This window comes from Paroedura picta, chromosome 10, assembly GCF_049243985.1.
Source record: "Paroedura picta isolate Pp20150507F chromosome 10, Ppicta_v3.0, whole genome shotgun sequence".
Lineage (NCBI taxonomy): Eukaryota > Metazoa > Chordata > Lepidosauria > Squamata > Gekkonidae > Paroedura > Paroedura picta.
The window spans coordinates 27,786,265-27,798,545 of NC_135378.1; the positions used below are offsets into that span (position 1 = coordinate 27,786,265).

Consider the following 12,281-nt stretch of genomic DNA (forward strand, 5'->3'; position numbering starts at 1 on the left):
AAGGAAGGGATTTGTGATTCATGACCAAGTTCTAGACCAGGATCTCTCAATCAGACCGCCATCGGGGGGGGGGGGGGTTTGTATCAATATTTTATGTGGTGTTTTAATATTGTGTAAACCACTATGATCCAGCTTGATCGGGACTGTCAGTCAATACATGTAATTAATAAATAAAATGAATAAATATAAGAACATTTCATAAATTCCTGAAAATTCACCAGCCATCCAGACATATTACTTTTTACCAGATTATTTTATGACATTATGAATAAATATTCTTTTTTTTTCTACACTGGAAAAACAGTTTTTGTCTGGTGTGTCTTGTTAATGACATCTTAAATTTGACCTTTTAACAGTACATTTCCCAACAGTCGTCAGAAGTACCACTTTCCTTTCTCAACTAAAAGACTCTCTACGCAATCCTGTCTGAGGTTTTATCGCTACCATCTCGAGCAGTAATCAATAACTCTGTTCTTTTCAATCATGCGGAATCTCTACTGAACATATCAATTGACACTCACATAGCCCCCCCAAAAAACATTATTAATTTTTCTGCTGAAACACGTTCGTTTGTGATGTGATAATGAAGCAGAGGCAAAAACACTGCAAAAATTCTCCTTGAAAACCCACTTGACATCTCAGACGGACTAACAACAGAAGAACCATTAACCAAGAAAATCAAACAGGAGGCCCCTTTGAACAAATATGTTATGGGTATGTTTTTTTTAATTCCCACCCACCCACCCACATGGACTTTGTTGACTAACATGAAAACAGAAATTTTCAACTATCGAACCAGTTTTCACAAGCTGCTGATAGTTTAGCGTTTCACGGAAACAGTCCTGAAGAACACGAGCAAGTGAAGGTTGGCGCAGCCGTACAATAACATAAGGGCATATTTACACCATTCTTACACAACGACACACAGCCACACACAAATCCTCACAAAGTTCAGTTCCAAAGACGTACATTTAGAGCCTTGGGTGTTGAACAAAAATATTTATCCAAAGCAGCAGATAAACCTCTTTTTCTTTTCTTTTCTTTTTTTCTCGTGCGGTTCAGTTGTTGTCACTGTAGTACTCATGGAAAACAGTCATTTGCTTTATTGCATTAATGTTATTTTTTTAAAGGTGTGTGGATTTTATTCCATCATCACAAGCCCCCCTTTTCTTCATCTGTTGGAATTCTGCATCGCCACTGCTGAGGACAAAGGGTGACAAATGACCCTTTGGAGAGATTTGTTTCATGAATGGGGAAGGCTGAAAACCAAAAACGTCTCGATCATGCACATTTTCATCTATTATAAAATGATCCCATAATGCTTTCGCTTCATTGTTTCCAGTTTTAGGAAGAAAAGAGAGAACAAGGGCATCAACCCGTCGGACACCCAGTGTTCGTACAGAGAACGAAGCAGCAACAGTGATTTCGGAGGGCGACTCGGTCTGCCTCGGAGTAGACCGGAAAGAAGAAGTACGTCAGTAATAAAGTGGCAACTTAATGAACACCAAACGCACCATTGATATGTCAAGAGAGACCGAAAAGACTATAGCCCGTATTTCTGCAACAGTTCAGACTGCCAAGGGCGCTTGCGCTCGGGGAAATAATCCGGGATGTGGATTTTTTTAAAGTCCTGAATACATTTCTGCATCTCTTCTTCCGCACTCAGCTTTTCGCACACCTTCTTTTTGGAAAGGTTTGTTTCTCTGGACTTGCTAATGAGAGTTTGAAAAAGTTCACTGTTCCTGCGTTTGTCCGGGGGGGCCATCCACTGCACGGGGGCCTTCTTAGAGGGCCGATCCAGAGTCAGAGTGTTTGGCTGGTGCCCTGCAGCGGGCTGGCCGGGAGCCGCGTTTTCCTGGGGCGTGCTTGGTTCCGAGTGGCTGTCACAACTGGAGGTGGACAACTCATTGCAGGAAGTTCCGCTCTCGCTTCCTTTGTCTGTGATTTTTTCGTGCTTTCTGTCTTCACGGTCTTGCTTGGGAGAGGTTGTTCTCTGTGGCGGTCCTAAGAGAAGGCAAAGAGGAGGGGAGTTACCAGCAGGCAGCAACATAAGCAAATCAAGCATCTCTATGTTAGGAATAGAGCCTCTTGTGGCGCAAGAGCCTCTTGTGGCGCAGAGTGGTAAGGCAGCTGTCTGAAAGCTTTGCCCATGAGGCTGGGAGTTCAATCCCAGCAGCCGGCTCAAGGTTGACTCAGCCTTCCATCCTTCCGAGGTCGGTAAAATGAGTACCCAGCTTGCTGGGGGGTAAACGGTAATGACTGGGGAAGGCACTGGCAAACCACCCTGTATTGAGTCTGCCATTAAAACACTAGAGGGCGTCACCCCAAGGGTCAGACATGACTCGGTGCTTGCACAGGGGATACCTTTACCTTTTATGTTAGGAATAGCAGGCAACTGATGTCCAGGTCAGTCTGATTCAGCTCCAAGGGCTCAAGGCCCCACTGATTTATTTATTTATTTGATTTGTTGCCCGCCACTCTCACGAAGGCTCGTGGCGGGTTACAACAGCTAAAAGACCCAGATTAAAAATACCCCTAAAAACATACAAAAAATCCTATTCCATATCTAAGATATTGCAAGGCGATGTAAAACAACTAAACAACTAACCTCCCCCTCCCCCCAATAACCACCTCCAGGGGTGGACAGGAGAGATCCAGTCTCAAGCCACCAGGAGGGGGGTCCAGATCTTCCTAAGCGTGCCGGCCTCAACCATAGACCTGGTGGAAGAGCTCCGTCTTACAGGCCCTGCAGAAGCCTGAAAGTTCCTGCAGGGCCCATAGCTCTTCCAGGAGTTCATTCCACAAGGTAGGGGCCAGGACTGAAAAGGACCTGGCCTTGGTCAAAGTCAAGCATGCTTCGCTGGGGCCGGGTATGACCAATACGTTTGCTCCCGGACTGAATAACTGTCAGTGTGCTTAAGAGTTAGTATGCTGCGAGAGCCAGCGTGGTCCAGCGGTTAAGAGCAGCAGCCTCTAATCTAGAAAACAGGGTTTGATCTCCCACTTCTCCCCATGTAGCCAGCTGGGTGATCTTTGGCCAGTTACAGTTTCTCTCAGAGCTCTCTCAGCCTCACCTCCCTGACAAGGGTGTCTGTTATGGGGAGAGGAAGGGAAGGTGATTGTAACCTGCTTTGAGACTACTTCTGGCAGTAAAAGATGGGGTATAAAACCCAACTTCTATTCTTTTTTAAGTGAACAGCACCTGTGTAAGGTCCTATTTCAACTCCCTGGATATGTGCTATCATGGCAGCAGCAAACCTAAAAATCTTTAGTGGTTCACCCAGCTTGTTCTTCCTCCTGTCTCTGAAATGCCTCCAGTCTGGTTTTACTCAGGGCAACCTGCCTGCTAGGCTTCCATGGAAGGACAGCTCCTGTACACACACACACACATCTGTGTGCACACACAGGGTGCGTACAATGACCTTGCATTCATTGCTACACTCAGTAATGGACGCAAGTACCAGCAATGCAATGGCTTGGGAAGACGAAGAGAAGAGCTGGTTTTTTACACCCCAGTTTGGACCCAAAGTAGCTTACAATCGCCACCCCTTCCACTCCGCTCAACAGACACCCTGTCAGGTAGGTGGAATTGAGGGATCTCTTGAGATAACTACTTTGTGAGAACAGCTCTAAAAGAACTGTGACTAGCCAAGGTCACCCTGCTGACTGCATGTGGAGGAGCGGGGAATCAAACCCAGCTCTCCAGATTAGAGGCTGCTGCTCTTTAGGCCTGAGGGAACTGCCCTGCATGTGACTTGCTCCAAGATATGGATGTTTATATCGTGCTGAAGACAGGAAACTAAGATGGAAAGGAAACATTCTTTTTTCCCCTCTCCTCCCCAAAATTCTCTTTAGAGTTTATTCCATTTCTTTGGCAAAAAGACAGGGTAGAAATGGGGGGAAAGAAACAGAATAAAATCTATGTTCTCCATTAAATAACATCTCCCACCTATGAAAAGGAAAGCCCCTGTGTGGGTGCAATGATTGCTCCAGAACAGGGGTGGCCAAACTGTGGCTCTCCATTTGTCCATGGACTACTGCTGGCAGAGGCTCATGGTAACTGTAGTCCATCGACATCTGAAGAACCACGGGTTGGCCAGCCCTGCCCAAGAGGAACCTCTATAGAGCTCAGCTGAAGTCTATTGCTCTTCAGGTTTCTAGAGGCAACATGCCAAGTCGTTACAGGGAACAGGAGATCTTTTTGAGCTTTCCATTTCCTTGTCCAACTTTCCTCCTCTCCACACCCCAAAGTTACTCATGACCTAGATCTCAAATATTTGGATAGCGTTAGGGGAGGGCTGGAGGGAGATATGGGGAACATACACATCTATCCCATTCCTTGTAATATTTTCCCGCAGGTGTGTGTTTTCAGGTGAAGACAGAGAATTATGTAGGGTCCCCGAGGAGCTGCATGAACTCAGCACCTTCTCATAGATGAGGAGGAACATGCATAGAATAAATTGATCTCGCTAAATCTTGCATACTTTTGCCACCTTAGATTTAGCCATTGGCAGGAAGTTCCATACAAAAGGCATAGAACGGAAGCAGGAATATATGTAAAAACTGGATATTATAACAGAATCCTCTCCAAGAAGAAGAAACAATGAGATTGTCCAAAGTAGGAATGACAAAATGTGAGCCTGGATATATCCCATTATTAATACTGTTAAACAGACAAAAAGCTGCTTTCCAAATTGATTACAGTTCTACGTTGGCATTAATAGTGGCGGAATGTTATTTCCTTGAGTGGAGAAACATACAATTTTGATCATTAGATTGGGCTGTTTTGTGCAAATGCCTTAAGATTTTCAGGCATGCCGTTGTGTTCCTGGGTTTATGGGCATTTCCGAATGAGGGGCAGTCGTGCCACGGTGATTGGAAGTTGGAAAAAGCCCTTTATTGTAAATTCTTCTGTCTGCTTTGGGAAGATAAAAGGACTTTGCTGAACTGCATCCTGTTGCGGTGAATGCAATCCCAATAAGAGAAATTAGCCCTGAGCTCAACGGGGTGTGAATAGTTATGCAGCGCCTTGAAATGAATGAAGCAATTCATCATTAAGGAGAAGACCTCATGCCTCGAGATGATAAGCCGTTTATCTAAAGTAATGTTACCAAATTTCCAGGGATTGTGGATTCTTCCTGGTTTGTTAAGGAAATTGAACTCGGCTGTCCTGCCCTAGGCTTTAGGATTGGTGAGACTGACTTCCCAACTTTTTAATCATCCAAATTACTCCAATGCCAGGACCCATTTAAGCTGTACAACTAAACACTTCTCTTCTCATGCTTGCCCTCTATTATTTCCTCTCTATATGGTATAGAGGTAGTCTTTAGACCAGCCTTTCTCAACTTTGCTACCATTGAGAAACCCCTGAAACAGTCTTCAAGCTTTGAGAAACCCCAGAAGTGTTGCGATGCTGCAGAACATGGTTGGGGGCATAGCTGTGTACGTGCCCACTCCTCTCCTTCCCACCCCCTCCAGGCCCATCATTGGTCATTGGGAAGGGAGGATAGGTTGATCTGACCATATATGGTCATAAGGTAAAGGTATCCCCTGTGCAAGCACCCAATCATGTCTGACACTTGGGGTGACATCCTCCAGCGTTTTCTTGGCAGACTCAATACAGGGTGTTTTGCCAATGCCTTCCCCAGTCATTACCATCTTACCCACCAGCAAGCTAGGTACTCATTTTACCAACCTCGGAAGGATGGAAGGCTGAGTCAACCTTGAACCGGCTGCCGGGATCGAACTCCCAGCCTCATGGTCAGGGCTTCAGACAGCATGTCGGCTACCTTACCACTCTGCGCCACAAGAGGCTCTTTATATGGTCATACCCTATAAATATTTAACAATGAATTAATAAGATATAATTAGTGGACCTCAGTGCATTGAGCTGTGTACCTTTTCTCTAGGAAGTGGTTAGTCCTCCAAATAGAAAGCCTTCCCCAAGATTCTCCAAAGCCGTTTCTGGATTCTCTGAATGTTAAGAACCGATAAGAGCTTTTCTAGCTCAGAACTATGGTCCATTTAGCCCAATACAATGTTCCATCCAGCTCCCCACTCAGCTTGTTGTTTAAGAGTTATATTTCTACCTAATATGGAGGATAGGCACAGTAGTAAGGAGAGAATTTGACCCAAGCGAGAGTAAAACCCAGATCCAGATCTGTATTATGAGAATAACACAACTTCTGTGGTCAAACATAAAAGATATATCAACAGTGCAAAAATAGACACAACTACCTGCAAGGTTAAAGCAGAAACTGAACATCAGACCCCCACTTCAGCACACTGCTGTAGATTTCTAAAATAAACCGTTTTCTTTTTTAAGAAAATGGTTTTGCTCTTCTAAGAGCTAGAAAAATTACAATGGCTATGACATTTTTATTAGCCAGTAAGATAATATTTGTTATAATAGAAGACTGTGAGCACTGAATGCACATGAAAGGAACAGGGGAAAGGAAAAGCATTCGGAATTCATCCTTAAAGTACACATAGCACTCAGGACAATTTCTAAAGCAAGATTTTAGGTGTGCTACCAAAAAGCACATGTGAATTTATTTATTTATATTTATAGACTGCCCTCTCCACTGGAGCAGACTCAGGGCTTCAAACAACATATGTTCAACAGCACATTAAAATTGTGTAGAAACCAGAACCCAGGTTGGGGGTGTAATACAGGAGGGAGGCCAAAAAGATGTTAAATGTTTTACTTTCCTCAGCCACAGGCCTGCTGGAAAAGCTGTGTTTCAAGGACCCTGTGGATCTTAGTGAGCCCCAACACGGCCCTGATGTTTTCTGCAAGTTCATTCCACATCATATCACATAAAATAGAAATTGTGATCAAGGACGACTCACCAGTTAACCAGTGTGCCCTGCAGTCCAAGGGCTCTGCCCAGCAACTGCTGATGCAATTGGACTGCCTTTTTCCTGCTGGTGTATTAGCCCCCACTCAGGGCCAACTGCAGCTCTTGTTCCGGATTCTGCACTTCCCCTTCCCTTCAGGCCTGCTGTGAAGGGAGCCTCTAACACCAACTGACTAAGACAAAGAACATGTTCATCTATCTGTCTGTGTCTAACTGAAGGGCGAGGGTGTCTGTTGGTTACTAGCATTAGCTTTCTAGAGTCCACTGTTTTGTTTTTGTGGGGCAACAAGCTTTATTGCTAGTACATATATATATATATACACACACAACAAACAATGACCCGTGTTAATCCTCCTAACTAGCGGAAGCAGACTGTGTGGTTCTTGGTATTTATTTTAATGGGCCCAAGCAAATTTTCACCAAAAGGGATGGGGAGTAATTGCCTTTGCTACAGCTTCGTTAAGTTGTATCTCATTTACTTTGCCTTATTTTCCCTTTCCAGCTTGGTTAGGCACATGAAAAGGCTGGCCGGTGGAAAGACATAATTGCCCTGGAACGCTGCCATGGAGAGACTGGCAGCAGAAGGATGCTATAGCAGCCTTGCTTCACCACCGAGCAGCGAGCAGCCATTTAGAACAACAGTTTATTTGGTGAAACATCCCCTGTACTCATTAGGATGTTTGTTCCATGCCATCCGTGATAATTTTTCAAAGTTTTAGCGGTACAAGCTGCAAATCCCCAAGCACTCTGGATGTGTCAAGAAATCCCATTGATAAAAATTCATCTTTGTAAAAGAGACATAAAGCGAAGAATACAAAAGCTCCTGTAGGGAAACACTCAGGAAAGACTGTCACCTAGGTCCAGCAAAAGGTGTACAATTGCCCTTATGCAAGCACAAGATGCTATCTCACAGCTGCATCTACTGGTCAATTCTCCATATCTAGTCTGCCCCTCTTGCTCAAGCAGTGAAGCCTACTGTGATGAAGCCCCTGTGATGAAGTCCTTCTTTTTCGGTTAAGGAAGGAGAATGAAATTAATTTTCCACACCCACATTTATTGTATTTACTTCCAGAATGTATACCCCACCTTTCTACCCTTCTCATAAAAACAACTGAAACTAAGCCAAAACCCACAGACACAAGCAACAATTAAAACACAAGCCTGGAAGGAGGAATGATTGCTTCTCTGAAGTCACTTGTCCTTCAGGTCTGCTTGCATAGGAAGGATTATTATCTATTTATTGCTTGGCATGTGTAGTGTACCCAGGAGATCTGAGAATTGTCTGGTAGCCAGGCAAGTGGTGTGTCATGACCCGCAGTGTTTCTTGGAGGAGCTACTACCCAAATCCTTGGTAGTCTCCCATCCATCATCCCATCAGTCCTGCTTAGTTTCCAAGATCTGATGGGATAGGGCTTACCTGGGAAACAAATCCACCCTGAATCACAGCTTCAAACTGGAGTTCTGTGATCGAATCGTGTCTTCATCTAGCAACACAATCCTAAACAGAGTTACACCTTTCCAAATCTGTTTAAATCAATGCACTTAGGCATGTTTCATTGTACTTAGATTGTAATTTTCCCAGGTAGATGTGAAATCATCAGGACCAGACTCTTAGGTGTGTTGCGATACATAGGAGATTGTGTTCACTTCCTTAATTGGCTTCCATTTTGACAGCCCGGTCAATGTCAACAATATGGGTCTCCCAGAAAAAATGCAAATTGCAAAATTTTCTAGACAACTATCCAGTGCCCTCAATAGATAGTGTCCTGATTATTTTTTAATGGAATAATACTTGTAAAAATTCAAAGCCGATATGGAATTCACTACCTATATACTATTCAAAATGTTTGTGTGTGGGGGGGGGGGATTTAACATGTTCAAACGATGTGACATGCTAGTTTTAGCACGAGCAAAGAACTGTGCATATCCTTTCAACACAATTCAACTTCTTTCCCTAGATTTTGTAAGAGCAACTCAGCTTCAATGTGACTCTCCATAGCCTGACTTGCATTACTTGTTAGTTCTGTATCTCATTAGTGTTTACCACAGGGGTCCCCAGCCACAGTACTGAGGTGCCATATGGTACCGCAAAGGCCTCCCAATGGCACCAAGGCATAGGGATTTTCAAAATGGTGCCTGGGGAGAACCCTCCCACCCTATGAAAGGAAAATGTTTTCTTTTAATTTGTTTTTAATCTATTCTTGTTTGGATAGGTTAACTCACCCCCTCCCTAACTGGCAAATGACGGACCTGGAGTGAGTGGGAAGGGGAGGAGCCTCAGCCATTTGCACCCTTGTGGCCTGAGATTCCTCTTACTCTGTGAGGGGGGAGGAGTGTGGCAGGAAGACATGGCTAGTTGACATCACTTCCTGGTACCTTGAAGCGGTACCTCCATGGCTGAAAGGGTAAAAAAAGGCTGGAGGATTACAGTATCTCTCTGACCACATAATTATTTTAGCTTTGATTTTGATTGAACCTTATGCAGCCAAGGTAAATTCATAAAACAGCTTTTTATTTGGATTCCGATATGAATTTTAATGAACGCGTCCCTTCCCCCCTTACAAATCAATAAAACATACACGTACTCTCTCATACAGTCCCTTAAAATAAACACCTGGAAAACATTCATTACAACTTTGAAACTCCCAACTGTGCTTTATATTGTATTAGCCATGGCATTGACTCATGGTCATTAGTTTTATGAACCAATTAATCTTTAGAAATAGAAAATAGTCCATGGAAAAATTAAGCGCTGGAAAATTCTGAAATATTTCCTGTCCCCCACTGGCTTAATGTCTGCTTGCTAGCAAGAAGCGTGTAACTACGGCACACATAATAGCTTTACACTTTTGGCAAACAAAGTATTTCCCATGGCCTCTTCCCTTTCATTGCTTTGTCCCATTCTGAGTACACCCTTTCATCCCAGGTTAAATTTTCCTTTCACAGGGTGGGAGGGCTCTCCCCAGCTGCCATTTTGAAAATCCCCATGCCATGGCACTATTGAGGGCACCTCTTTGGGGAGAGCTGAGTCAGGGTGTGATGTCCCATTCTGTGATGTCATATCCAGATCAAAATTCAGATCTTCCTGTGAAGTCACTTCCAACAAAATTCAAATTTTTATTTTAAATTTCCCACCTGTTATTTCCCCTGTCATTCATTCATTCATTCATTCATTCATTCATTCATTCATTCATTCATTCATTCATTCATTCATTCATTCATTCATTCATTTTTGATTTATATTCCACCCCTATCGAGATCGTCTCACAGAGGGTAATAATCAAATCGCAAAACCCCACAGAGATAAAATTTTAAAACTTTAAAACCCCACAAGTACTAAAATGTACTCAGTGGCAGAATAAACTCTCACCACCTCCCTTCCTGCTCAGCCTCTCCTCACCCAGCACTTGGGGGGGGGGGTAGGGGTGCCTGTCCTATCAGATGGAGCATAGCTGTTATTTATGTATGCCTGTGTTCTGTGTGATATACAGCCTCTTTGTTCCTAAAGATTGGTGCTAGAATAACTGGTTGCAATCCAGCTATGTTCTTAAAAGCCCTCTCTACTTCAAACTTCTTCTTAACTTATTAGGTCTAAACAGATTACTAACATATAGAAAGAACACGAGGAGTTTCTTGTATCCCACTCTGGATGTGAGGGTGATCTGGGTGAAATATCTGTCACCCCATTAATCGCCATAGTTGATTTGATTGAACTGGCTAGCTAGGCGGTGACCCCTATCTTCTTCACTGCTCTACGTGCATTTCAATTCCATCAGAGCTGCGGTTTAGGGGGCACAAGAAAGTGCCTTGTCAGGGGGCCGGTTTGCGTACTGGCCCCCTGTTGGTGGGGTCCCATTAAGGGACTGGTTCGATACTAGCCCAGCTAACCCAGCTGGGTAGTCAGGGACTCAGAGCCAGATGCCTGAGGCTTGCAGAATGAGGTGGGCGCCCTTCTTCCCTTGGAAAAGGCATCTCCCTGGAAGAGGAGTCAAGTGGCAAGAGCCTGCCCTCCTGGCTGGGATTGAGGCAGGACCCAGGGCTCCACCAGACCCTTGCGTACTCAGACAGCTGGAGGGCTGCAGAGGATCTCCCGGTGACAGAGATCAGTTCCCCAGTAGGAAACAATCACGTGGGAAGGCGGACTCTATAGCATCATATCCCCCCTGCAGATCCTCCCCATCCCAAACACCACCCTCTCGAGACTCATCTCCAGGTATTTCCCACACTGGCGTTGGCTACCCTAGGGTAGATATCAACAGATGTCTCTAGGTAAGTTTTCCATCCTCTGGGTACCCCAGCAAGGCCCTCATCTTCCTCATAAGCTGCCCACCGAAGCTCCAAAGGCAGAGGCACCCCCCTCGAGGGTCACAGATCATGATCTTAGTGGAAAGCTGGCCTAATAGGGGAGGTGACGGTCCAGCAGATTAACAGAGGAAACTTTCATGCAGCAAGGAAAGGAGCTGAATGTCAAAGAGCTGACTTCTTAGCAGAACTTGAGCACCATGCATAGGATGTCATCTGCTTGGCAAAACACAGATGTCATCTGGGGCACTACAGAGAAGTCCTGCTACTTCCTAAGGTCCTTCAGTTCATAGCACCTGGTAGCCATTCCTGAACTTGTTCCTATGGATCCAAAGGGCCTGTTTGTGCAACGCGGGATGTTAACGTTCTTTATTCTTCTTTTCTATTCTCTCTCTTGAGCGCAAACAATTTAAAATGCAGGAAGAGAAGCCTTCCCTCACCCGAAAGATAAAGTGATTTAAAAAAGCGAAGCTAACAGGATAATGAGATGAGGAACACAGTCTAATTGCTGATAAAATGTCAATATTCCAATAAATGTGTACCAGAAGTCCATTAGATTTAATTAGGCGTTCTCCCTCCCTCCTTCCTTCTCTTTTGAACAATGCATCAAAAGACAAATGGTAACAGAATCCTGACTGCTCTGAAATACTCATGTATTGCTTTACCAAAGCTAGGGGAGAATCAAAGGGTAATGCACGCAGGGGCGTTATATGAATGCAGTAGACTCAGGGGTTGGATCCAAAGCTCCACCGGCAGACAGAAGGTGGTGGAGAAGGACTTTCCTGCCACCACCTCCTGATGCAGTTCATTGGGGCTCTCACAATTCTGCTGGTAAGAGGTTCAAGGGACCCAACTCTAGGATTGTTTTAATCTGCAGATCAGTTGTAATTCCAGGCGAAGTCCAGTTACCTCCTACATAAGACAGGCCAGGGTCCATTCTAGAGCATTTTTAGTGTTGGCCCCTCCTCTATGGAATGGTCTGACAACGAAGGTGAGGTTATTAGTTCCGATTTAGAAGACATTCAAGCATATCATTTCATAGACCGTTCCAATGTTTTTCCATTTTCAGCAGTTCTGGCTCCGACTTGGAGAGAGCCAGACGCTGCTGTGTTCTCCTAA

The 12,281-nt window shown here is 44.4% G+C and overlaps 1 protein-coding gene across 1 annotated transcript in view; it reads right to left on the reverse strand.

Moving 5' to 3' along the window:
* Positions 1-234: 234 nt before the first annotated feature.
* The window catches only part of KCTD8 (potassium channel tetramerization domain containing 8), an 85,614-nt gene continuing 73,567 nt past the window's right edge, over positions 235-12,281 (reverse strand). The window contains exon 2 of the mRNA XM_077301840.1: positions 235-2,004. Coding sequence (XP_077157955.1) covers positions 1,544-2,004 — 461 coding nt within the window. The 3' untranslated portion in view covers positions 235-1,543. The remainder of the gene's footprint in view (positions 2,005-12,281) is intronic.